The following is a 27906-nucleotide window of genomic DNA, read 5'->3' on the forward strand; positions in this document are numbered from 1 at the left end:
CAGTACTGCAGTGAGATCTTGTCCTCCTGCTCAAATGCACAGTTTAACTATAATGACGCACTATGCACACTGATATAATTAAAGGTTGCGTAACTTCGGGTGAGCCCCTGAGAGCGCAGGGCCATGGGCGACTGCACCCTCTGCCCCCCCCCCATAGCTTTGTTACTGATTATACCTGACAGGTCTCTGTGCTGCAATGCATTTTTTCTGAATGTGCACTCTTGGATACACATCCAGCTGAAGCATACAATGGGGTCAATGAGTCCCTGTACACCCTCCCAAGCCCAATTACGGTCACGACCTCTGCTACTGGCATCATTACACTCCTACCAATCACCTATGCTACACTGCAAAACATAGTGCTTACCAGCTCTTTTCTATTGAACTTGTAAGCACTGTTGTGAAGCTAGCCAGGATTGCTGGGGCATATTGTCACCTAATCCGGGCCAGCGTCAGCACAGTGTTTAGAAGCTAGATTGTCAGTCTCCAAAGCAAAAAGCAAGAAGCTGGAAAAAAAAGTATCACAAATAGCTGAAAAATTTAAAAAGCAGTAAAGAACAAAAGTGCGTGTTTTTACAAGCACCAGCCGACAATGAAAATGTATTAGAATGGGAAGAACCCTTTGGACTTTTAATTGAGAAACAAAAAAAACTGCTCTAAAGAGCATTACTTTCATGTATTATCATGTTCTATCTACATTCTACTATAACGTATGTCTGTCTTCAGTGCAGTACAGTAATATATGTTAAAGGTCAAAGTTAAATCATCTAAAGGGACTTTGATCCCATGTTTCGCAAACACTCTGTTTCTCTATTCCAGCCTGGGGAAACATACGTGGTAGAACAAAGAGAAGAAAAACAGAAGAAAGAAGTTATTTTGGAGAAAGCTACAACACAGGCACTGGGTGTACATGATCGGTTTAGACATACAGTAGAAACAAAAAAAACTCTGGGGAAATTCAAGAAATTGTTTGGAAGATAAACATAGGCTTCCAGTGAATGAATCTCTGAGAGCCATGGAGGTCAAGACGCAGGTATGTTTTTCATTACTTCTTGCTCAATTTTTGAAGTGTCGGTTAAGGCTAGAGTCTGTAAAAATGTTAAAGGGTACCTTTACTTTTCAAAACTGTAAAAACCTCGAAGTACCCCATATGTGGTTGTACACTTCTGTTTGAACACATGGTGGAGATCTGATAGGAAGAAGCACAATATGTCTTTTAGAACCTATATTCCTTTAAAGAGATGGGCTGTTATAGCCGAGCCCCTGAGGTGCCAAATCAGCAGAAACCCCACAAGTGACCCTATATTGGAAACTTCACATTTCATCTCACGGTGTAGTGAGTATTTTGAATCCAGAGGTGCCTCACAGAATTTTATAACATTGAGAGTTGGAAATACAACATTTCGGTGACAAAAATGATTTTTTTTAATAGCTGCAAATTTATCAGTTATACAAGTGTTAACAGGTGAAACTGGACCACACAATTTATTGTGCAATTTCTCCCAAACGCGGTGATGCCCTTTATGTCATCAGAAACTACTGTTATTACCACACGTTAGGGCTGAGCAATAAGGGGCACTAATTGGCTTTTAGAGCACATATTTTGCTACTATAGTTTGCGGACAACATTTGCGGATCTGCTAAGGTGCCAGTATAGCAGAAAAGCCAGAAATGTGACCCCATTTAAGAAATTGCACCTCTCAATAAATTTATCTACGGCTGTAGTGACTATTTTTTAATATCCATCCCACAACTTTTTTTCTGGAAAATTGCCAATATGCCAATTTAGTGTCCATACATTGTGCCGCGATATATTGTAGGCACCCATACATTGTGACCAGTTTGTGCTTCTAAAGACATGGACCCCTTAAGTTTTTAAGTGCATTCTCCCCACTATAATAATGACACATACATCGTCTCTTACTGTGGTTTAGGCACAGGGGGCTCAGAAGGAGGGGGCATTTAGATTTGGGAGTACAGATGTCACTGGATTTTCTTTGGGGTGTGGGAGCCATATTGCTTTTCTAGAGTCTTTGTTCTACCACTAATGTCGGACCTCCCGATATTTCCAGTGACAGATAATAGACCTGAGTGGGGGCTGGTTTTGTGGGGGAAGTTAGGGTTTTATTGGTAACATTTTGAGGTACAGAACATTTTTTGGTCACTTTCAGTATAAGGCTGAGATCACATTCTTGTTTCTTTGCACTTACTTCTGGGTTTCCATGTAAATCTCCCAAAAACGTGATTCAAACAAAACCCCTGGCAGAACCACTCACTATAATGAGGCAGAAGGAGATACTTTTGATTCCATTTGGCATCTGTTATGGTGGTGTCTATCTTTTAGGCATGCACTGAGCTGTGGTCATCCACACTTGTAAGCTAAAAAGACGCTTAAAATGATGGAACATTGCTGGGCCGGAACAGAGACCAGACGGAGTCCAAAAAGTCTCCATATGCCTCATTATAGTAAGTACTTGTGTCAGAGCTTTTGTCTAAATCACGGTGTTTGGGATTTACATGGAAACCCAGATGTAACCACTTACACTGAATTTACATTGTATCAAAGTGTCATATCTTCAATGTTGTCTCATGAAAAAGATGTAATAATATACTATATTTTTTTTGTTTTATATGATGCACTGAATTATAAGACTCACCGCAAATTCAGAGCAAAAAAAAGGTGAAAAAAAATGGGGTCCGTCTTATAATCTGGTAGTGTCTTACTGGAGGGGGCAGTAGCGGTGGTGGAGTAGAGTCACAGAAGGCAGGGGTGGTGGGTGTTCCAGAAACTGTAGGCTGTACTGGTGCAGCAGTGGAAGCTGAGGCTGTGGTGTAGGCTGGGGCTCAGGCTGCGGCGAAGGCTGGTGCTGCTGCGGCAGCGGCTGCAGGTGGTGAGGGCTTCAAAGAAATGGCACTTGGAGTCAGTGCAGATTGAGCTCTAGGCTCAATGGCAAGCCGAGAGCTCATCTGCGCAAGCGCCATTTTCCTTAAGTCCACTGGAGGGAGATCAAATGTGTCGACTCCAAGCGGCATTATTTGAAGTCCTCACTGCCCAACCCACAGCACCAGTCCAGGCACCGGAGACCCCACACCGCCGCTCCAGCAACGGCCGCCAGAGACTCCACGCAGAAATCGCACAGCCGCTGCAGACGTCGGAGACCCTGCACAGTTGCTGCAGACATCACACAGCCTCCCCAGCACCAGACACCGCACAGCTGCCCCAGCACCAGCCTCCACAGACTGCGTACCAACCGCCGCAGACCCTGCACCAGCCACTGCAGACCCCACACCAGTCGCCACAGATCCTGCACAGCCGCCACAGCACCAGCCCAGCCACCGCAGCCCCTGTACAGCCACCACAGCATTCCCCCAACCTCTTGCGACCCCTCTCCACCACCCCAGTAAGCTGCATTCAGATTTTAAGATGCACCCCTCACTTTCTTCCCAAATTTATGGTAGGAAAAGTACGTCTTATAATCCAAAAAATACGGTATTTACAAAAATGTGGGAGACGTACTTACTTTTGTGATTTACTGTAGATAGACTAGATACGGTAAGTATCTCCCAGATAAATAATGTCACAACCCCCTAAATATTATAAACTTGCAGCGTTTAGTGCCTTACATGTGGGATGGCATACATGTCTATCTATACAGTTAAATGAGGATCGGTCAGTGAGCTCATTCTGATGATCCAATGGAAATGTTTATAAATCTATTATCTTTTTTTCACTTCTCTCAGCTGACTAATCCCCACAAGTCACCTCAAAGTTTAATATACAGGGGAACAGAGAGCCTCTAAGCGCCAAATGGTGTATTTTGTTACTAAAACCCAATTGCAAAAATTGAGTTTTAGGTCTAAATAAACACATACTCAAAAGTTAGGAATATTTGGCATTAGACTTTTGGGTGAAATTTACGCTACAATGATATTTTATCATGAATGTAGGGCATTTTTGTTTTTTCCTCCCCTTCTTCTGAGAACTTTTCTATTTTGCCATCAGTATTGCCATATAAGGGCTTATTGTTTGTGGGACGAGTTGTACTTTTGAATAACACCATTAGTTTTACCATATAGTGCACTGGAAAATGAGGAAAAAAATTCCAAATGCGGAGAAATAGTGAAAAAAGTGAAATTCCACAATGGTTTGGGGTTTTTTTTTATTCACCATATTCACTATATGGTAAAACTGATGTCAGTACGATGCCTCACGTCGGTATGAGCTCGCAGATACCAAATATATATAGGTTTACTTTCAACTAAGTGGTTAAAAAAAAATCAGAAGTTTGTCCAAAAAAAGAATAGCGCTTTTGTCGCCATGCTATTGTATTTTAAGAAATGTTGTGACAACCAAAAACGTAATTTTGGCTTATGGAATTTCTTTCTCACTACACTGTGTACCAATAAGATTAATTGATTTTATATTTTGATAGATCAGGCGATAACAAATATGTTGAGTTTTTAATTTTTTTTCACAGTTTTATTTTCAAATGGCAAAATGCGGGTGGTTTCAACTTTTAGGCTTTTTAGTTTTTCATATTTTTAAAAACTTTTTTGTACTTTTTTTTACTTTTTTTTATTTATTTTACTAGTTCCCCCAGGGGACTTTAGCACTGCAAAGTCCGATCGCTTCTCATGATTCAGCATCACTCTGATCAGGAGAAATACTCAGCTGTGAGTGCCAGTGCACTGTCAGCACTCACAGGAAATGAGTCATAGTAGTATCAGCAGCCATCAGCTGATCTCGCGCTAACATGACAACACCATGACGCCGCATGATCGTGTCACGGGGCCACTGATGGTGGTGGGGAATGACGTGATCCACGCTGCGGGCCATTTAAATTGCGCTGTCTCCGATCCACCTTCACTTGTCAGCCACACATGTCTGCTGATCAGTCAGCAGACATGTGCGGGGATTACCGTGGGCTCACCACCGGAGCCCATGGAAACTGGAGGCAGGCGACCAAGGATGTACCAGCATGTTTTTTGGTCCTTAAGCGGTTAAGTAGAAGCATGCAATGTGATTTTCTAATCTCAAACAATTTATTGAAACCAAAGCCAACAACAGTGGTGGGCGTACCCCCCAAAATGTCAATGTCTCAATAACTTGTCATATGGCCTTGAGCATCTACAGGCTGACAACCATGTCTCATGCTGTTCATGAGTCAAGATATTGTTTGCTGAGGCATGCCATCCCACTCTTCTTGAAGGGTGGCCCTCAGGTCATTGAAGTTCAGGGGTACAGAGTTACGAGCTTCTACACCGATACTCATCCCATTTTTTTTATATGGGATTCAGATCTGGAGAAAATGCATGTCCCCATATGAGGCACCCCAGTCTCCAGCAGCTATTCCCTAATGATGCAACCTCGGTGAGCTGGAGCATCGTCGTTCATGAGGATGAAATTAGGCCTCTGTTGTTCATGCAATGGCACAATGACTGGATTAATGATGTTATTCAAGTAGTAGGGGCTTGTGCCTGTACCATTCATAAAGTGTAGGGCAGCTCTTTATGGACCAGACACACCTGCCCACACTGTACCACCACCACCAGCAAAGGCTCATCTGGTGAAAACAGTGGAGATTGCATAGCGCTCTCCTTGACGTCTCCAACATCGATGGCAGCTATGATTTCTGCTCAGTATGAATCAACTTTCATGAGTGAACAGCACTGAGGCCCACTGGTTCCTCATCCAGCATAGATGACGACTGTGCCTGGTGGTGTAGTCAGGTACCTTTAACGACTGCCTAGATCCACAGACTCAGACAGTTGTAATGGACAGGATAGAGGGAAGCCACTCACGAAGCAGGACCCCCAGAACCCTGAAACCCTTTAACCCCATTACAGGGATTTGAAATTACACAGGGCCCTGGAGATCACTACTGTAGAAGGCAGCAGTCCGAGAGAGTAGTAGTCAGGCAGGGTCAAACCAGGAATTGCAGAACAGGGACAGAATCGGTAGGCAAGGAAATAATCAGAAAACGTAGCAGAGGTCAAATCCGGATCGGGCAGCGAGGTACATAAACAGCAGGCAGGAGAGGTAGTCAGAACACAAGTAGAAGTCAGAACACCAGAATCACAAAACAGAACAGGGCAGAAGAAGAGCCAGAATATCAGAACTATCTCTGGCAGTGGTCAGCAGACAGGAGGGGAATTAAGAAGGGTGTGGTGTCTTCCCATTGGCTGTAGCTGAATGATGGTAACTTCAGCTGGAAGACACACGCCCCCTATAGTAAGCCAGTGGTACTGCAGATCCCAAGATAACCCAGCCCAGTGGATGAGCGGAGCCTGCATCCACCAGCGCCGCTGTCATCGACTCCTCTCCCCTCACCAGCACCATCCACGGCAGGAACACGGCGTCGCCTGGCGATTGGAGTAGAAGTCACTGGAGTGGACTCCGGTGGTGATGTAACAGTATCCTTGCAGGTCATCTAGCATATAGACCACACTGATGTAAATGGTTTTGAATGGTCCTACGTGAAATTTTAGTGCTTCTCCCAAGGGCATTGTTCGCAATGAAGCGGTCATCAGTGTGGACGTCCACTTCTGTGCCTTTCTGTGAATCTTCCAATCTCTCTGTATCTGTGTTGCAACCTTCAGATGACACTCTGACACTCTAAGCTTAGTGGCCACTTCCATCTGAGAACATCCGGCTTGAAGCCTCTCTTTGTTAATCAAATGTTAGGTGTTGTCTTAGTCTCACGATGACAAAATGTGAACAGCATGATGAGGAGGACTGTTTACATACCAATTGTAACTGAACCCTGTGATTCATGTATCAAACACGTGTTTGAATTTTGACATTAAGCTCCCTGTAACAGAACAGCAAGTTTTGCAAAAAGTACTGAAATATTGAACAGTTGGACATGTGCATTTAAAAGTTTAGAGAAGGTCACATTAAGTCACCTGAAAAGGTTAGAGTGCATTTTAGGATCATCCTGAAATTTCACTAGAAAGCGAAATATCTCAAACGTGAGTAGTGTATATTTAAATTAAAAAAAATATATCCACATAGGCAGATCCAACGTCTGCACCCAGGCAAGTGCCGGGGCCCTGGAAAGCCGGGGGGGCCCATTCGGCTTCATCAGTTCTGCAGCCCCGGGGCCGAGTTCCGGGGACCACAGTGCTCGGCAGGAAAGTGCAGCTTCCGTCCCTTTAATCCACACTGGCACGCAGTCCACAGCATTCGCTGCATGCTTCTGGTTTGAAGTTCATCTGTGGGTGGAGCTAACGCGCGGTGTGCTCCAGTCCCACAGATGAAGAGGAGCCGCAGCACCAGTCAGCGACCCCCAGCACAGCGCTACCCTCTGGCCCTGTATGGGCCCCCTCTCCACCGTGACCTGGGCAGTATGTTCCACACACATCCCCCTTTTCTGGTCTGTATGGCCTCTCCCTCCTGAGCTGTATATGTTTTTCCCCCCAAAATGTAATGGGCCCAGTGAGCTGTATGGTCTCCCTCCGAGCTGTACTGTATGTTCTGGCACCCCAGAGCTGTTTGTGTTGGCCCCCCACAGCCGTATGTACTGGTCCCCCCACCCAGAGCCATATGTGCTGTCCCTCAGAGTCATGTGTGCACATGTCTCAGCTTCTCCCACCATAAGCTACAACCCTTTTAATATGTCTCAGCTGTTCCCACCATAAGCTACAACCCTTGTATAAAAAGGAGATAACTAAAACAATATGTGTGCAGCAGAGATGTATGTATGTGTGCAGCAGAACTGTGTTTATGTATGCTGCAGAGCTGGGTGTATGTGTGCAGCAGAACTGTGTTTATGTGTGCAGCAGAGCTGTATGTATGTGTGCAGCAGAGATGTGTGTATATATGTATGTAGCAGAGCTGTGTGTATGAGTGCAGCAGAGCTGTGTGTATATATACTCTTTGGGCAGCAGAGATGTGTGTGTAGCAGAGATGTGTGAATACATACTCTTTGGGCAGCAGAGCTGTGTGAATATGTACTCTTTCGGCAGCAGAGATGTGTATATGTGTGCAGTAGACCTATGTATATATATATATATATATATATATATATATATATATATATACAGTGCCTACAAGTAGTATTCAACCCCCTGCAGATTTAGCAGGTTTGATAAGATGCAAATAAGTTAGAGCCTGTAAACTTCAAACAAGAGCAGGATTTATTAACAGATGCATAAATCATACAAACCAACAAGTTATGTTGCTCAGTTAAATTTTATTACATTTTCAACATAAAAGTGTGGGTCAATTATTATTCAACCCCTAGGTTTAATATTTTGTGGAATAACACTTGTTTGCAATTACAGCTAATCGTCTTTTATAAGACCTGATCAGGCTGGCACAGGTCTCTGGAGTTATCTTGGCCCACTCCTCCATGCAGATCTTCTCCAAGTTATCTAGGTTCTTTGGGTGTCTCATGTGGACTTTAATCTTGAGCTCCTTCCACAAGTTTTCAATGGGGTTAAGGTCAGGAGACTGACTAGGCCACTGCAACACCTTGATTTTTTCCCTCTTGAATCAGGCCTTGGTTTTCTTGGCTGTGTGCTTTGGGTCGTTGTCTTGTTGGAAGATGAAATGACGACCCATCTTAAGATCCTTGATGGAGGAGCGGAGGTTCTTGGCCAAAATCTCCAGGTATGTCGTGCTATCCATCTTCCCATGGATGCGGACCAGATGGCCAGGCCCCTTGGCTGAGAAACAACCCTACAGCATGATGCTGCCACCACCATGCTTGACTGTAGGGATGGTATTCTTGGGGTCGTATGCAGTGCCATCCAGTCTCCAAACGTTACGTGTGTGGTTGGCACCAAAGATCTCGATCTTGGTCTCATCAGACCAGAGAACCTTGAACCAGTCTGTCTCAGAGTCCTCCAAGTGATCATGAGCAAACTGTAGACGAGCCTTGGCATGACGCTTTGAAAGTAAAGGTACCTTACGGGCTTGTCTGGAACGGAGACCATTGCGGTGGAGTACGTTACTTATGGTATTGACTGAAACCAATGTCCCCACTGCCATGAGATCTTCCCGGAGCTCCTTCCTTGTTGTCCTTGGGTTAGCCTTGACTCTTCAGACAAGCCTGGCCTCGGCACAGGTGGAAACTTTCAAAGGCTGTCCAGGCCGTGGAAGGCTAACAGTAGTTCCATAAGCCTTCCACTTCCGGATGATGCTCCCAACAGTGGAGACAGGTAGGCCCAACTCCTTGGAAAGGGTTTTGTACCCCTTGCCAGCCTTGTGACCCTCCACGATCTTGTCTCTGATGGCCTTGGAATGCACCTTTGTCTTTCCCATGTTGACCAAGTATGAGTGCTGTTCACAAGTTTGGGGAGGGTCTTAATTAGTCAGAAAAGGCTGGAAAAAGAGATAATTAATCCAAACATGTGAAGCTCATTGTTCTTTGTGCCTGAAATACTTCTTAATACTTTAGGGGAACCAAACAGAATTCTTGTGGTTTGAGGGGTTGAATAATAAATGACCCTCTGAAACTTTTCACAATTTAAAAAAAAAAAATAAAAAAAGAAATAACATTCTTTTTTGCTGCAGTGCATTTCACACTTCCAGGCTGATCTACAGTCCAAATGTCACAATGCCAAGTTAATTCCGAATGTGTACTGCTAAATCTGCAGGGGGTTGAATACTACTTGTAGGCACTGTATATATATATATATATATATATATATATTGTTTGGGCAGCAGAGCTGTATGTATATATATTATTTGGGCAACAGAGATGTGTGTATGTGTGCAGTAGAGCTGTGTGTTTATATACTCTTTGGGCAGCAGAGCTGTGTGAATACGCACTCTTTGGGCAGCAGAGCTGTGTGTGCAGCAGAGCTATGTATATATACTCTTTGGGCAGCAGATTTGTGTGTATGTGTGCAGCAGAGCTGTGTGTATATATACTCTTTTGGCAGCAGAGCTGTGTGGGCAGCAGAGCTGTGTGAATACGTACTCTTTGGGCAGCAGAGCTGTGTGCAACAGTGCTATCAGGGTGTGTGTGTGTGTGTCTGTGTCTGTGTGTCTGTGTGTGTGCAGTAGAGCTGAGCATGCAGTCCCCCAGAGCTGTATGTGTGGCCCCCCAGAACTGTATGGGCCCTCCAGAGCACTATGCCACCCACCTCAGTAATGTGTATGTACCGCCCCGCTCGCAGCAGCCGAGCTACTCTGATCCGGACCTTCTCTGGGTGGCTCGAGGGTCTCGGGACCCGAGGGTCTCGCAGTGACTCCAATCAAAAAGGGGGGTTTATAGTGGTGGATGTAGGACGTATATGTACGGGCTGAGCCGTATTAAATTCGTGACGCCACCCACGGTATGTGGTGAGGTTGGACACCACCGCTGCAGTTATGGGGAACTCGGGGGAGATGTTATGCAGCAAGTTGTTAACCCCTCGTGGGCAGGGATGGTGGCCCCGGGACCTGTTTGGGTTTTGGTGCAGGGTGATGGGCGACCGCAGGGTGCTGGTGTACTCACTATTGAAGGAAACACATTAGTCTCTGGTAAACCAAGGTGAGGGTGGTCGGTGCCTGCAGCCGGCTGCGTTCTGGTCCCCCACCCAGCTGGTGGTCTCTGTCTTTCTCCTGCACCTTTGTAAGATGGTGGACTGCTTGTGCTTGCAACTTCAGGAGTCCGCTCCCGGCTGGATGTGGCCTAAGGAGCCCTTGCCTGCAGACGCTGGCCCATGGGATCTCTGAGCCCTGGCGGTGGCCTTCTATCCCCCTGGTTAGGCTGTTCTAATAGGGACTTTGGGTGGGACAGGACCTCTAGTCCTGGCCTCAATCGGTAAATTAACTGGTTCCAGTCGCTTCTGGTCCCAGCTTCAGGGTCCGAGTGCCCCCCAGTGTGCTCCAGTTTCCGAGTCGGTTCCCCGCGTCGGTACTGGCAGGCCACTACCCTGTCCCGATCCACCTCGATTCCACCGAGCCATCTTCCTGGCTCCTGCAGACGGAGACCGCCGTCTGCCTCGTAGCCACTGGCACCAGGGCTCCAACCCTGGCGCCGTTCAATTTGGGGTATTCGCCTCTGCTGGAGCTGCACCCAGCTCCAGCCCACACTCCTCTCCAACTTGAACTCTAACACTCTACTGAAGTGAACAGAACTTTCCCGCCCCCGGGCTGTCTAGATTCCTTGGTGGGCATCTTCAAACCGCCTGGTTCCGCCCACTGGTTTGTCCATCTAGCCCTGAGGGGGGTGACTAGGGTTTTAGAGGTTGGCTGATGTCACCTGTGAGGGAAAGGTGTAGTGCAGGGGCCTATTTGTGACTACCTGGCTCGGCCAGGGCATCACATGAATGCCCCAGAGCTGTTTGCCACTCCAGTAACATCTATGCCCTTCAGTAATGTGTATGCTCCACCAGTAATGTATATGCCCCATGTCCTTCCTGTGATGTATATATTGTAGCCTCCAGCCCTTCCTGTGATGTATGTACAGCAGTGCAGTGTCAGTGTGCACTGTGCGCGGCCATATCTGTTAGTGATGGCCATCATGCAGCACAGCCCCATGCCCGGGAGGAGCTGGACGGAGACAAGTGGGAGTGGTGAGTGAGGCTGCTGCCGGCTTCCCCAAATTAATACCTCCAATATGTCTGTGTCTGTATGTATGATGTGTATCTATGTATGTCAGTGTATATAACTGTATATAGATTTGTCTGTTTAAATGTATTTTTCTGAATTTCTCTTTAAATATGTATATGTATGTATGCCTGCATGTGTACACATCTGTGTATGTGCATGTCTGCATTTAGATGAGGCTCGCTGAGACTCTTTCACCCAGGGTCCACAAAAACCTGGAGCCAGCCCTGCCCATAGGTGGACAAAGCTTTAATTAAACACTTGCATTTTCATTCCTTCTCCTTTGGACCTTGTGTTAATCATCTGCATGATACACGCGTACACTATGGGAGTAAAGTCCAGAAACTGATATTATCCTGCGTGATAGGAAACTTTTATCAGAAAGGAAATTTTGAAAGATTGATACTTTAGAAATAACTGAGGAAAAAAACTTGAAATGTTAATTTGTAAACTCTTCTGTGTGCGAGAAACATATTGGACTCTACCTGGATATCATAAAATCTCAGTCTTTGACTTTAATTCATATTTCAGTTTATTCTGAAACTATACTATACATGTATACTTCAGTAGCCCTGTGATCTATTCTCTATGGTTCCTACTTGCATCAGTTTTAGAAGGAAGCATTTGTATACATACTAGCATCCATACTCTCCTGGACTATGCTGCAAGGTGTAGTTATAGGAGGTTGCTGTAGCATGTGACTTGGTTCCATGGTACCTGGGGTGGCCACCTCTGCTTTAGTTATTTTTATAGATGACCAAGCCACAGGCTCGAGGATCTGGGTTTGGCCTCCGAAAATGATGTAAAAATCCCCGTGGTGAGTATCTCACTATACTCGTGTCTGAGTGTTTACCTGCTTTGTGCGCGCTGCTGGAAGTGTTTGTTCGGCGCAAATTAGGCTTTCATTTAGCATTTAACAATTTAAAAAAAAAACCAAAAAAACACTGCTCACCCACCTCTGGGAATGTTTGGCTATGGGCCTAAAGCAAAACATTTCCGAAGGTGGGCGGTGTTTTTTTTTTTTTTTAAATTCTCCATGAACAAAACAGCTCAGTACGCTGAATGAAAGCCTAATTTGTGATGAACAAACACTTCCAGCAGCGTGCACAAAGCATACTGAGATACTCACCATGGGGATTTTTATATTATTTCCCGAGCCCGAGCCTCGAGCCTGAGGTTCGCTCATCTCTAGTTATTTTCAAGTCATGGCAAGGGAGGTGACCTGAATCTTTGCCCTGGAACACAGAAATCCTAACTATTAGTGAGTCACTAACCCTAAAACACAAGTCTATAAAGGTTCAAATAAGTTAACTATTGGATGCGAATGAAGGTACTACGCACTTAATTTTAATGGCTATTGGAGGGTTCTAAAAGGTGCTTTACACGCTGCGACATCGCTACCGATTTATTGTTGGGCTCATGTCGTTAGTGACACACATCTGGCGCCGGTAGCGACATCGCAGTGTGTGACACCAAGGAGCGACGATCAACTATTGCAAAATCGTCCAAAAACGGTGATCTTTGACACGTCGTTCCTTTCCTTAATATCGTTGCTGATGCAGGTACGATATTGCTTGTCATTCCTGCGGCAGCACAAATCGCTATGTGTGACGCCGCAGGAACGACAAACATCTCCTTACCTGCGTGCACCGGAAAAGAAGGAAAGAAGGAGATGGGGGGATGTTACGTCCCGCTCATCTCCGACCTTCTGCTTCTATTGGACAGCCGCTTAGTGACGTCGCGGTAACGTCGCTGTGACGCCGAACGCACCTCCACCTTGAAGGAGGGATTGTTTGGTGGTCACAGCGACGTCGCTGCACAGGTATGTGCGTGTGATGCTGCCGTAGCGATAATGTTTGCTACGGCAGCGATCACCAAATGTCGCACATACGACGGGGGCGGGTGCTATCGCGCTTGACATTGCTAGCAATCGCTAGTCTACCTCCCTGAGAGGGGCCCGGCCGCTTCTCCGCTGCTCGGGCCGAGCCGCTCGAGGTCCGGGCTCGGGTTGTCAGTGGCACGAGCGCCTCCGGACCGGGGGCCACGTCGCTCTGTTAAAGGGGAGGCAGTGGGGTGGTGGTGGTGTGGGACGAGGCGCGCAGCCGGGTGGGCCGCGTTGTCGTCCTACGGGTTGTGACGCCACCCACGGGTCGTGGTGACGGGATGCACCACCGCTGCGGCTGGAGTGAAGGTGGGCTCGTCCGGGATCGGTGCTGCGGCCGCAGCCTAGATGTTAGCCCCTCCGTGGGTAGGGGCGGTGTGTCCCGGGGCCCGGTGGGGAGAAGGGGTGATGGCGGAGGTGTTGTTGCCGGGGTGCAGGGTGCCGTGCTGCGGTGCAGTGTCGTGCCCAGATGGCACTGCTGTACTCACGATTAATTCACACTCAGAGTCACTGGTAAACCAAAGTTCGGGAATGGTCGGGTCCCACAGCCGGCTGCTTGTGTCCCCTGTGAGGTTGATGGTGGCCCCTTTACCTTGCACCTCTTGTTGTGGTTTTTCGGCTCCCCTGCCTGGACAGTGGTAGCCCGCTCCCCGGCATTGAGCGGCCGGAGGAGCCCTCGGTTGCCCGCAGGCGCTGGCCTGTCGGATATTTGGCCCTTGGTGGTGGCTTTCACCTGGTATCGGTGGGCTTTTTCCTTCTTTCGGGACTTTGGGTGTGGATGAACCCGTGAGGTCCACCCGGCAATCAGTCAATTTGCCTAAACTCAGTGGCTTCTAAGCTAGGACGGGGTCTGAGTACCCGATTTCTGGTGCTCCGGTACACGGTTGACTCCCCGGTTCGGGGCCGGCGGGCTCCAACCCTGGCCCGGTCCCTACGGTTCCGCCGGTTGCTGTACTGGTACTCCTGCAGATGGCCACCACCGTCTGCCTGTCTGATGTTTCAAGGGTCCCAATTTCCTACCCGGGTCCCTGACAGCTCTGCAACTCCACTTCTGTCACTGTCACTCTCAAAACTCAACTCTTTGTATTTCCTGCCTCAGGACAGTAGTCTCCTCGGTGGACATGCCTTTCCGCCTGACTCCGCCCACCTGGTGTGCCCTACTGGCCCTGAGGGAAGCATCAGGTCTCCCTTTCGGGTGACGGGTGTGTCCTCACAGGGGATGGGGGTGTGTGTGTAATGTGGTAGGTGTTGTTACCTGTGACCCCTGGGGTCCAGGGCGTCACACTAGCGATGTCGCAGCATGTAAAGAACCCTTAAGAGTGAAGATTTAAATTCCAATTTATACCAGTTTTTTCCCTGCAAAGCTATCAGTCAATTTGCCTTTTCAATGTGACAGGTTTGCTTTAAAGTTTATGTGTATTACAGGAGTTTTCAATGAGCTTTGAAAATTTTAAAGACTGCAAGAATCCTTATAAGAAAAATTATCTGTAACAACTTGATTTCCCTGCCCCTACACTGCTGCTTCTCTGATGGTTTCTGCTGGATCTGAAACTAAAGACATTTCCACCTCTGGTCACCTGATGATCACTGATTAGTTACGTCAGATGCCTAGTGGTTGGAACGTCATCCTTTTCGGTCCTGAAAAGGCCATCAGAACAACAGCAATGGAAGAGCAGCAGATTCCACTGGTTAGTAAACTGTACTTTCGTACAGTAAATTCTCTTTCCTTTAGTCCATAGCAACAGCATCAATGGGGGATTCTGTCCTCCTGAAATTAAAGGTAGGTGATAACAATTAATGAAGCAAATTGTCAGCCTATATAGCCCACTACTGCGCAGCCTCAATGTGTAATTATAACTAAGCAGAAATAGCACAAGATCTGTCAAGTTAAAGCCTGCTTTACACGTTGCAATTTCGCATACGATATCGTATGCGATTTGCAACGCCCCCATCGGATGTGTGGCAGTTCAATTTGTTAAACGTGCCGCATAAACGATTAATCCCCGTCACACATACTTACCCGTCCATACGACCACGCTGTGGGCGGCGAACGTCCACTTTCTGGAGTGGGAGGGACGTTCGGCGTCAGATCGACGTCACGCGGCAGCTGGCCAATAGAAACGGAGGGGCGGAGATGAGCGGAACATAAACATCCCGCCCACCTCTTTCCTTCCACATTGCCGGCTGGAGTCGCGAAAGGCAGGTAAGATCTGTTCAATGTTCCCTGGGTGTCACACACTGCGATGTGTGCTGCCTCAGGAACATTGAACAACCCGACGTGCAATTCGTCAGGATTCAACGACGTGTATGCGATGAACGTTTTAACGTTCAATCGCAATCACACGTACTTTTCACACACTGCAATGTACCTTACGATGCCGGATGTGCGTCACTTACGACATGACCCCGCCGACACATCGTAAGATATCTTGTAGCGTGTAAAGCGGGCTTTAGAAATAATCAGTTCCACTTCTATACATGCCTTCTCGATGACCATTTCCACTTCTACTAGAAGGGCTATGGATAGTGCCTCCCTGAATCAATATAGTTTATTAGGAGGGATAGCTGTGCTGCTGCTTAGGACTAAAGGAAAGAAAATGTATAATGAGAAATTACTAGTGATGAGCGAGCTTGCTTGTAACTACTCGGTACTCGCACGAGTATCGCTGTACTCGGGCTGCTCGGCGGGGACCGAGTAATCTCGCGATACTCGTGCTGTACTCGTGGTCTTCATTTCTGCATGTTGGCGCTCTTTTGAGAGCCAGCCCTCATGCAGGGATTGGCTGGCAGACCACTGCAATGCCACAGCCCTGTTAGTTGTGGAATTGCAGTGATTGGCCGGCCTGCACAGCGTGACCGAGCCTTTATACCGGCCGGCGCGCTGTGCTCTGCTCACAACTATCCAGACAGTCAGTGCAGGGAGAGTGTCGCTGATTCAGGGAAAGCTTTGCGGCCCTTTATAGTTAGTTCCGGAGCAGGGCTGCAAACAGTGTGACCAGAAGTCCTTCTCAGGACTATTCTAGTTGTATACAGGCAGGCAGGGTATAGCCAGGTCGGAGTACAGTAGCAGAGTCCTTCTCAGGACTATTGTTGCTATATACAGGCAGGGTATAGCCAGGTCGGAATACAGGCTAGTGACCAGAAGAGTCCTTGTCAGGACTATTGTAGCAGTATACAGGCAGGCAGGCAGGCAGGGTAGTGGTGACCGTATACCAGCCTTCATCATATCTGGGGCTGGTGTACACAGTGTAAAACAGTCCAGATAGTGTCAGACTTCTCAGTAATTGTCGCTCCTAAAAACCAGTTAGGTTCTTATTGCGTCCGTGCTTGCATTTAAAAACAGCACGTGTGTGGCAGTCGGTGGCAGCGTACAGGTGCACGTTTTGCACAAACTATTATATAACGCACAAGTCTAGTGTATAATACACGTCAGTCAGCAGTGGCTGATAGTGTCAGACTTCTCAGTAATTGTCGCTCCTAAAAACCAGTTAGGTTCTTATTGCGTCCGTGCTTGCATTTAAAAACAGCACGTGTGTGGCAGTCAGTGGCAGCGTACAGGTGCGCGTTTTGCACAAACTATTATATAACGCACAAGTCTAGTGTATAATACACGTCAGTCAGCAGTGTCTGATAGTGTCAGACTTCTCAGTAATTGTCGCTCCTAAAAACCAGTTAGGTTCTTATTGCGTCCGTGCTTGCATTTAAAAACAGCACGTGTGTGGCAGTCGGTGGCAGGGTACAGGTGCGCGTTTTGCACAAACTATTATATAACGCACAAGTCTAGTGTATAATAATACACGTCAGTCAGCAGTGTCTGATAGTGTCAGACTTCTCAGTAATTGTCGCTCCTAAAAACCAGTTAGGTTCTTATTGCGTCCGTGCTTGCATTTAAAAACAGCACGTGTGTGGCAGTCGGTGGCAGGGTACAGGTGCGCGTTTTGCACAAACTATTCTATAACGCACAAGTCTAGTGTATAATACACGTCAGTCAGCAGTGTCTGATAGTGTCAGACTTCTCAGTAATTGTCGCTCCTAAAAACCAGTTAGGTTCTTATTGCGTCCGTGCTTGCATTTAAAAACAGCACGTGTGTGGCAGTCGGTGGCAGGGTACAGGTGCGCGTTTTGCACAAACTATTATATAACGCACAAGTCTAGTGTATAATAATACACGTCAGTCAGCAGTGTCTGATAGTGTCAGACTTCTCAGTAATTGTCGCTCCTAAAAACCAGTTAGGTTCTTATTGCGTCCGTGCTTGCATTTAAAAACAGCACGTGTGTGGCAGTCGGTGGCAGGGTACAGGTGCGCGTTTTGCACAAACTATTATATAACGCACAAGTCTAGTGTATAATACACGTCAGTCAGCAGTGTCTGATAGTGTCAGACTTCTCAGTAATTGTCGCTCCTAAAAACCAGTTAGGTTCTTATTGCGTCCGTGCTTGCATTTAAAAACAGCACGTGTGTGGCAGTCGGTGGCAGGGTACAGGTGCGCGTTTTGCACAAACTATTATATAACGCACAAGTCTAGTGTATAATACACGTCAGTCAGCAGTGTCTGATAGTGTCAGACTTCTCAGTAATTGTCGCTCCTAAAAACCAGTTAGGTTCTTATTGCGTCCGTGCTTGCATTTAAAAACAGCACGTGTGTGGCAGTCGGTGGCAGGGTACAGGTGCGCGTTTTGCACAAACTATTATATAACGCACAAGTCTAGTGTATAATACACGTCAGTCAGCAGTGTCTGATAGTGTCAGACTTCTCAGTAATTGTCGCTCCTAAAAACCAGTTAGGTTCTTATTGCGTCCGTGCTTGCATTTAAAAACAGCATGTGTGTGGCAGTCGGTGGCAGCGTCAGGCTCCATATTGTCCCTGGATACAGACGTGCATGATGGCCTGTAAACATGAAGTGCCCATTGTAAGGAAGTGGGTCTATTGTAGTATAGCCCTTAGGCAGGGCAGCCAAAAATTGGGAGGCTCCACATTGTCCCTGGATAGAGATGTGCATGAGGGCCTCAAAACATTGTTCCCATTGCAAAGGAGCGGGTCTCCTGTCGTTGTAATGCCCATTCAGAAAGAATGGGCGAAAAAATTTACCACTGGGGGTATACCTGAAACAACGGCTTAACTATTGTAACGGTCACAATGATGGCGCATGAGGAGAAGGAGGAGCAGTCCAGCGAGTAGCCAAAGTCCAGAAGTGTGTTACCATGGGTGAGTGGAGGTACATGGCAAATTCCCGTTACAAACTTTAAATTCCGCTGTAATTTGCTGTTGGTGTGTGTGGTGAAGTCTGGCCAAATCCAACCCTTGTTCATCTTGATCAGAGTCAGCCTGTCAGCATTTACAGTTGACAGGCGGGTGCGTTTATCTGTAATGATTCCACCTGCGGCACTAAAAACACGCTCTGACAAAACGCTAGCGGCAGGGCAGGCCAGGACTTCCAAGGCGTAGAGAGCCAATTCATGCCACGTGTCCAGCTTGGATACACATTAATTGTAAGGCACAGAGGAATGTCAGAGTACAGTTGTTTGATCTGCAAGGTACTCCTTGAGCATCTGGGCAAACTTAGGATTTCTTGTGGCACTACCCCTCACCTCAGGGGCTGTGGTATGTGAGGGGCTGAGAAAACTGTCCCACATCTTAAAGACTGTTCCCCTACCTCTGGCGGATTGGACTTGTGCCCCTCTCGGCTGTACGCCTTGGTTGTCCACTGATTCCTGACCTATGCCGCTAGCGTTTTGTGAGGGGAATGCTTTGCCTACTTCCGTGACTATGGCCTTCTGGAACTGCTGCATTTTGCCTGACCTCTCCGCCTCGGGAATAAGAGACATAAAGTTCTCCTTTTAGCGTGGGTCTAACAGTGTTACCAACCAGTAATGATTGTCGGCCAAGATGTTCTTAACGCGAGGGTCACGAGACAGGCAGCTTACCATAAAGTCAGCCATGTGTGCCAGACTCTTAACAGCCATCACTTCAGTATCCTGACCAACACGATGACTGAACATGCTGTCCTCCTCCTCCTCCTCCTCATCATCTGCCCTGTCCTCTGGCCAGCCACGCTGAACCGAGGATATGACTGCATGTCATATCCTCAATTTGGCCAGAGAGTTGCTACATGTCTTCATCCTCCTCCTCGTCATAGTCCTCCACTGCACGTTGTGATGAGACGAGGCTGGGCTGTGTGTTATCATCACCCACACCCACTACTGTTTCTTGCTCAAACTCATCGCGCTCCGCCTGCAATGCATCATGGTTGTTTTTTGAGCAGAGACCATTTTAGAAGGCAGAGAAGCGGTATGGTGACGCTAATAATGTCGTCATCGCCGCTCACCATCTTGGTGGAGTCCTCAAAGTTTTGGCGGATGGTGCATAGGTCGGACATCCATCTCCACTCCTCAGGTGTTATGTGTGGAGTTTGACCCATTTCCCGACGGCTTAGGTGATGCAGGTACTCAACAACTGCCCTCTTCTGCTCACATATCCTGACCAACTTGTGCAGAGTTGAATTCCAACGCGTGGGGACATCACACACCAGTCTGTGTGCCGGAAGATGCAAACGGCGTCTTAAGCCGGCAAGGCCGGCTGAAGCAGTAGGTGACTTTCGAAAATGTGCAGACAGGCGGCGAACTTTTACCAGCAGATCAGACAGCTCTGAGTATGACTTTAGAAACCGCTGAACCACGAGGTTGAGCACATGGGCCACGCATGGAACATGTGTCAGCTGGCCTCGCCTCAAAGCCGCCACCAGGTTCCGGCCATTGTCACACACGACCTTTCCTGGCTTTAGGTTCAGAGTTGTGTGCCAGTGATCTGCCTGCTGTTTCAGAGCTGTCCACACCTCTTCTGCATTGTGGGGTTTGTCACCTATGCAGATTAGCTTCAGCACTGCCTGTTGCCGCTTCGCCGAGGCAGTGCTGCAGTGCTTCTGTGTCGCCCTGGACAAGCCAGGGGCCACAGAGCACAACACTTAAACACCCCACACTCCCTGCAGGCATATCATAGTCAAAACACAAAATCCTTGTTGCCTTCCCCAGGGGCTGTTGTCCACACCAGGGTGTGGAGCCAGGCGGTTGGTCTCCACCCACCGAGGAGGAGGGAAAACACAGGCAGTGAGAGTTAAGCTAAGGAAGTGGAAGGAGGAAAGTAGTAGAGAGGAGAAAAGTGACAGCAAAGAGCCTGAAGTTGGTCCGGGTGTGTGGCCCGGACAGGACAGCAAGGTTGGCAGGATGTGGTGACCGTCTGCAGTGGAGGCCGATTGGAGTCTGCCGTAAGGACCGTGGACGGGTGGTGACCCGGCCGTACCGGACCGGTATACAAAGAGAAGCCAGCACCATTGGCAGAGGACTTTCGGATCCCGGCAAGGCTTGGTGTCGCCGTGAATTTGACAAATCCGTTAGTGAAGGGAACCTCAGGGTTTCCAAACAGCCAAGTCCAGATAGAAGGCAACCGTACAACCGTGAAGGGGAGACACAGCCACCGCCAAGGGCAACCGTCTCCCAGGGCCAGCGCCTGTGGGCAAAAGGGGCTCCTCCGGCCCATATCCAGGTCGGGGAGCGGGTTACCGTTGGGAAACCATCACTACCAACACTTAACTTAGGTGCAGGGAGAGACAGTCATCACTAACCTGCAGGGAGGAACAACCGCAGCCGTCCGAGGGACCCGTCCATCCAGCCACTTGTTTTACCGTGAACTGTGTCATCATCATTGGGCTGAGTGAGTACCTCCGTGCCGTGCGGCACAGCGCTGCCCCTGCGACCCTGCACCTCATCAGGCCCCGCAACCCGCCTGTCATCCATGTCTACCCCATCACCAGGCCCCGGGACAACCAACCCCCCTACCCACGGAGGGGAGAAATAACAACAAAGCTGCTCCCTGTCACAGGCTCCCGGGATCCCCGTCCAGAGCAGCGGTGGTGTCCACACAATCACCACAACCGTGGGTGGCGTCACGGACAATATCCCCAAAACCCAAACCACCCCTTTTCACTCACGGGCGAGTAGCGCCGCTCGAGTCCCCGGGATCCGGCCATCGCTCGAGCCAACGAGCAGCAGCAGCCGTAGAGCAGCGTCAGCCGGACCCGAGCAGTGGGAGAGCGCACCGTCCCCTCCTCCGCCCGCGACACTTCCAGCTTGGGACTGGTGTGGAGGGTAAAGTGGATCAGGATGCGCAGGAGGAGGAGGAGGCTGAGGAGCATGACATTCCGGAGCTGTAGAGTGTGTGTGAAACCCTGACTGAGGTAGGGCCTGCAAAACTTGGTGTGTGAAGGACGTGTTCCGTCCCTCGCTCAGACTGGGTCCCAGCTTGCACAATATTAACCCAGTGTGACGTCAACGAAATGTAGCGGCCTTGCCCACATGCACTTGTCCACGTGTCTGTGGTTAGGTGGACTTTGGCTGAAACAGCGTTGTTCAGGGCACGTGTGATGTTTTGTGACACGTGGTTATGCAATGCGGGGACGGCACACCGGGAGAAATAGTGGCGGCTGTGGACCGAGTAACGTGGGACAGCTGCCACCATCAGGTCGCGGAATGCTTCTGTCTCAACCAGCCTAAAAGGCAACATTTCCAGCGCAAGCAGTCGCGAAATGTTAGCATTTAGAACTGTGGCATGTGGGGTGTTGGCAGTGTATTTGCGCCTGCGTTCAAAGGTTTGCTGAATGGATAACTGAACGTTGCGCTGGGACAAGGACGTGCTTGATGATGGTGTTCTTTCTGCGTAGGCAACTGCAGGTGCAGGAGTGGAGGAGGCTTGTTCGCAGGCAGCATGGACAGGGGATTGGCTCGCATGCACAACCAGCGAAGACGTAGCAGTGACATCAGCAAGCACTGCTCCTCGACTCTGTTGTACTTCCCACAAAGTCGGGTGCTTGGCTGACATGTGCCTGATCATGCTGGTGGTGGTCAGGCTGCTAGTTTTGGTACCCCTGCTGATGCTGGCATGGCAGGTGTTGCAAATGGCCTTTTTAGAATCATCTGGAGCCAACTTAAAAAACTGCCAGTGTCAGAGTTCCGGGTTTTCCAGTTTTCTTTTGAAAGAGCTTGCCCTTTGTTAACATGGAGTTTTCTGTTCTGTTGCCCTACTTCCTGTCCATCTGTTTAAAAGCCGCCCCTAAAGCTTAGTCCAGTGCCTGAGTATACTGCTTCCTGTGTGCTCCTGCCCTGCTGCTTTTGGTTCCTGATTGTTATTCGGATCCTCTTGGAAAACAACCGACACCGACTCTGGACTTCATCTGGTATCATCTAGCTGTGCCCGGACTCCGTTTGCCGTCTTTGGTCGGCACTTCTGCCCGGTTCCTTCCGTTTAATACCACTCTGGACTCACATCACGTACGGACATTTTTGGACTTACCTATTGCCCTTTTGTGTCCCGGCTGCTGCGCATTTAGGGCTTCTGGGGTGATTGCCAGACAGTCCCTGTATAGGGGTTCGCTCTTGGTGGTCTCCCTGGGGGAGTCCGGTGCGCGGTCCCGGGAATTCCCTTTCGCTCCGTCCCTGGAAGGTATTTCCTGTATTTATGTTCTACTGTGTTTTTGTTCCGTTTATGTACATATTTGCTGGTTGCATATTATAAACGTCTTGCACCAAGAACTCGTCTCTGGTTGTCATTGCCCTAACGCAATCGAAATCCTCAATACATACAATAGTATTACAGCCAGACTCGGGAAGACCTAACATTTGTACAGGCACCTTGTGTCGTGTTGTTCCGGGGAACAGTTGCCTGACGTCTGCCTGGGGCCACCACTCTGCTTCTTACTGCCTGTTGTGATGCTACGCCTCCCTCCCCCTGTGCACTGCTGTCCTCGCTCTGCATATCCTCCTGCCAGGTTGGGTCAGTTACTGGATCATCCACCACGTCGTCTTCCTCTTCCGCACCCTGCTCCTCCTCCTGACTTCCTGACAATTGTGTCTCATCATCGTCCACCCCTTGTTGAGACACGTTGCCAACTTCGTGAGAACGTGGCTGCTCAAATATTTGGGCATCTGTACATACAATCTCGTCATGCCCACTTCAACAGGAGCTGGCGAGAGGCCAGAATTTGTGAATGGAAACGTGAACGAACAGCTCTTCCGAGTGTCCAAGTGTGGGATCAGTAATGTCCGTGGACGTGTACTCGGCCTGGTGGTAGGAAGGAGGATCAGGTTCTGAAATGTGCGGTGCAGTATCACGGCTACTGACACTTGACCGTGTGGAAGACAGAGTGTTTGTGGTGGTGCCAATCTGACTGGAAGCATTATCCGCTATCCAACTAACAACCTGTTGACACTGGTCTTGGTTCAAGAGCGGTGTACTGCTGCGGTCCCCAAGAATTTGGGACAGGACGTGCGAGCGACTAGATGTGGCCCTTTGTTGTGGCGAAATTAGAGCTTGCACACAACCTCGGTCTCTGCCTGCACCACCATCACGTCCACTTCCTTGTTCGTTGACAAAGCCCTTGCGCATTTTGCAATGCTGTGCTGATGTGTATTCACTAGACTTGTGCGTTATATCCAAGTTTTTGCAAAACTCACACAAATGCAGCGGAAAGCTGCCACCAACAGGCACACACGTGCGGTTTTTAAATGCAAGCACGGAGGCACTAAGAATCTAACAGGTCTCTATCCAGGGACAACGTGGAGCCTCCCAATTTTTGGCTGCCCTGCCTAAGGGCTATACTATAATACACCCACTTCCTTACAATGGGCACTTCAGGTTTACAGGCCCTCATGCACGTCTCTATCCAGGGACAACGTGGAGCCTCCCAATTTTCGGCTGCCCTGCCTAAGGGCTATACTACAATAGACCCACTTCCTTACAATGGGCACTTCAGGTTTACAGGCCCTCATGCACGTCTCTATCCAGGGACAACGTGGAGCCTCCCAATTTTTGGCTGCCCTGCCTAAGGGCTATACTACAATAGACCCACTTCCTTACAATGGGCACTTCAGGTTTACAGGCCATCATGCACGTCTCTATCCAGGGACAATGTGGAGCCTCCCAATTTTTGGCTGCCCTGCCTAAGGGCTATACTATAATACACCCACTTCCTTACAATGGCCACTTCAGGTTTACAGGCCATCATGCACGTCTCTATCCAGGGACAATGTGGAGCCTCCCAATTTTTGGCTGCCCTGCCTAAGGGCTATACTATAATACACCCACTTCCTTACAATGGGCACTTCAGGTTTACAGGCCCTCATGCACGTCTCTATCCAGGGACAACGTGGAGCCTCCCAATTTTTGGCTGCCCTGCCTAAGGGCTATACTACAATAGACCCACTTCCTTACAATGGGCACTTCAGGTTTACAGGCCATCATGCACGTCTCTATCCAGGGACAATGTGGAGCCTCCCAATTTTTGGCTGCCCTGCCTAAGGGCTATACTATAATACACCCACTTCCTTACAATGGGCACTTCAGGTTTACAGGCCCTCATGCACGTCTCTATCCAGGGACAACGTGGAGCCTCCCAATTTTTGGCTGCCCTGCCTAAGGGCTATACTACAATAGACCCACTTCCTTACAATGGGCACTTCAGGTTTACAGGCCCTCATGCACTTCTCTATCCAGGGACAACGTGGAGCCTCCCAATTTTTGGCTGCCCTGCCTAAGGGCTATACTACAATAGACCCACTTCCTTCCAATGGGCACTTCAGGTTTACAGGCCATCATGCACGTCTCTATCCAGGGACAATGTGGAGCCTCCCAATTTTTGGCTGCCCTGCCTAAGGGCTATACTATAATACACCCACTTCCTGACAATGGACACTTAATGTTTTGAGGCCCTCATGCACGTCTGTATGCAGGGGCATTGGTGAACTTCACAATTTTGGACTGCCCTGGCAAAGGAAAATACTACAAAGACTCACTTCCTCAAAATGGGCACATTAGACTCAAGAGGCCTTCATGTACGTCTCTTCTCAGGGACATCGGAGTGCCACACAATGTTTTCACGTAAAATCTTTCATGTATTAATCTCAAAAGTAACATACACCAGCTCTATCTCACTATTGGGTATGTGCCCTTAACATTTCCGCCATGAAAAATCATTTTGGGGTCATTTTGGAAGGTTTTCTGGTGAGTCCGTAAAAATGGCGTAAAACGCGGACAAAATTGTTCACAGCTGTGACTTTTCAGTGATAAATGCTTCAAGGGGTCTTCCCCATGCTGTTGCCATGTCATTTGAGCACTCTTCTGAGACTTTTGTGACATTTTTAGGGTTTCTCCATGCTGCCGGGGGGTCATTTCACAAAAATACTCGGGTCTCCCATAGGATAACATTGGGCTCGTTGCTCGGGCCGAGTACACGAGTATCTTGGGAGGCTCGGCCCGAGCTTCGAGCACCCGAGCTTTTTAGTACTCGCTCATCACTAGAAATTACACTTTCCTTGTCCTTCTTTAGCAGCAACATGCATGGGGATTTAGCAATTAACCATTTTGAGTGCATTATTTTGAACCATTGATAAAGCTAATCTGCTATAGGCCAATTCTCCAGAGCTTTTGAAATTCAGCCAGTACTGTTTCACAAGGTGTGAGATGAGCTCCAAGAGGACATTTTACAGAACTACTTATATGCAGGCTTAAACTGAGGACACTGACAAGAGATGGAAGGCTCCTTCCTTTCCTACCTTAGCACAGCTACTTAGTGCTGTGCAGTGGTGTAACTAGAGTCCAATGGCCCCGGTGCAAAGTTTGAGTATGGGACCCCCACCCCCTCACATGTTGATCAGATGTATGGGCTGTTGTAGCATAATAAATTATTATTATTTATTAATAGAGCGCCATTTATTCCATGGCGCTTTACAAGTGAAAGAGGGTATACATACAACAATCATTAACAGTACAAAACAGACTGGTATAGGGGGAGAGAGGACCCTGCCGCGAGGGCTCACAGTCTACAGGGAATGGGTGATGGTACAATAGGTGAGGACAGAGCTGGTTGCGCAGTGGTCTACTGAGGGCTATTGTAGGTTGTAGGCTTGTTGGAAGAGGTGGGTCTTGAGGTTCCTCTTGAAGCTTTCCACGGTAGGTGAGAGTCTGATGTGCTAAGGTAGAGCATTCCAGAGTATGGGGGATGCACAGGAGAAATCTTGTACGCGATTGTGGGAAGAGGAGATAAGAGAGGAGCAGAGAATGAGATCTTGTGAGGATCTGAGGTTGCGTGCAGGTAGGTACCGGGAGACTAGGTCACAGATGTAGGGAGGAGACAGGTTGTGCATGGCTTTGTATGTCATGGTTAATGTTTTGAACTGGAGTCATTGGGTGATGGAAAGCCAGTGAAGGGATTGGCAGAGTGGCGAGGCTGGGGAGTAGTGAGGGGAGAGGTGGATTAGGCAGGCCGCAGAGTTTAGGATAGATTGGAGGGGTGCAAGAGTGTTGGAAGGGAGGCCAGAGAGCAGGAGGTTGCAGTAGTCAAGGAGGGAGATGACGAGGGCATGCACTAATGTGTTTGCTGATTCTTGGTTAAGGAAAGCACGGATCCGGGAGATATTTTTGAGTTGAAATCGGCATGAGTTGAAGAGGGCTTGAAGGATAGAGCAGAGTCGAGGGTTACTCCAAGGCAACGTGCTTGTGAGACTGGGGAGAGTGAGCAACCATGAAGTTTGATGGAAAGGCTTGTTGGAGGAGATGAGTGAGGAGGGGGAAAGACAATGATCTCTGTTTTGTCCATGTTAAGTTTTAGGAATCGCGCAGAGAAGAAGGATGAAATAACAGACAGACATTGTGGGATTTTGGTTAGTAGAGAAGTAATGTCAGGTCCAGTGAGGTAGATCTGTGTGTCATCGGCATAGAGATGATAGTGGAAGCCGTGGGACTCTATGAGCTGTCCCAGGCCGAAGGTCTAGATGGCGAATAGCAGGGGTCCAAGAACTGAGCCTTGGGGGACACTGACAGATAGGGGGCGAGATGAGGAAGTGGAGTGAGAGTGGGAGACGCTGAAAGTTCAGTCGGTTAGGTATGAAGAAATCCAAGATAGGGCCAAGTCTGTGATGTCCAGAGATGAAAGAATCTGTAGTAGGAGGGAATGGTCTACTGTGTCGAAGGCAGAGGACAGGTCCAGTAAGAGGAGGATAGAGTAGTGTTGCTTGGCTTTGGCAGTTAGTAGGTCATTAGTGACTTTAGTTAGGGCAGTTTCAGTGGAATGATGCGGTCAGAAGCCAGATTGTAGCTGGTCAAAGAGGGAGCAGGATGAGAGGTATGAGGACAGTTCAAGATGGACATGCTGTTCTAGTAGTTTTGAGGCATAGGGGAGAACGGATATGGGGCGATAGTTTGACACAGAGGATGGGTCAAGGGAGGGCTTTTTGAGGATGGGTGTAATAGAGGCATGTTTAAAGCATGAAGGGAATACACCAGTTGTTAGTGATAGGTTGAAGAGATGGGTTAGGGCTGGGATGAGGACTGCAGTGATGTTGGGGATGAGGTGGGATGGGAGCGGGTCCAGTGCACAGGTTGTTTGATGTGATCTTGAGAGTAGAGTGGAAAGATTGTTTTCTGTCATGGCG

General features: G+C 48.4%; 1 protein-coding gene across 2 annotated transcripts in view; it reads left to right on the forward strand.

The window, feature by feature from the left end:
* Nucleotides 1-876: 876 nt before the first annotated feature.
* The window catches only part of CREB3L3 (cAMP responsive element binding protein 3 like 3), a 383132-nt gene continuing 356102 nt past the window's right edge, over nucleotides 877-27906 (forward strand). For both annotated transcript variants that reach the window (XM_075337865.1, XM_075337866.1), the window contains exon 1: nucleotides 877-1033. In XM_075337865.1, coding sequence (XP_075193980.1) covers nucleotides 1016-1033 — 18 coding nt within the window. In that variant the 5' untranslated portion in view covers nucleotides 877-1015. The remainder of the gene's footprint in view (nucleotides 1034-27906) is intronic.

Source organism: Anomaloglossus baeobatrachus, chromosome 1, assembly GCF_048569485.1.
Source record: "Anomaloglossus baeobatrachus isolate aAnoBae1 chromosome 1, aAnoBae1.hap1, whole genome shotgun sequence".
Taxonomy (NCBI): domain Eukaryota; kingdom Metazoa; phylum Chordata; class Amphibia; order Anura; family Aromobatidae; genus Anomaloglossus; species Anomaloglossus baeobatrachus.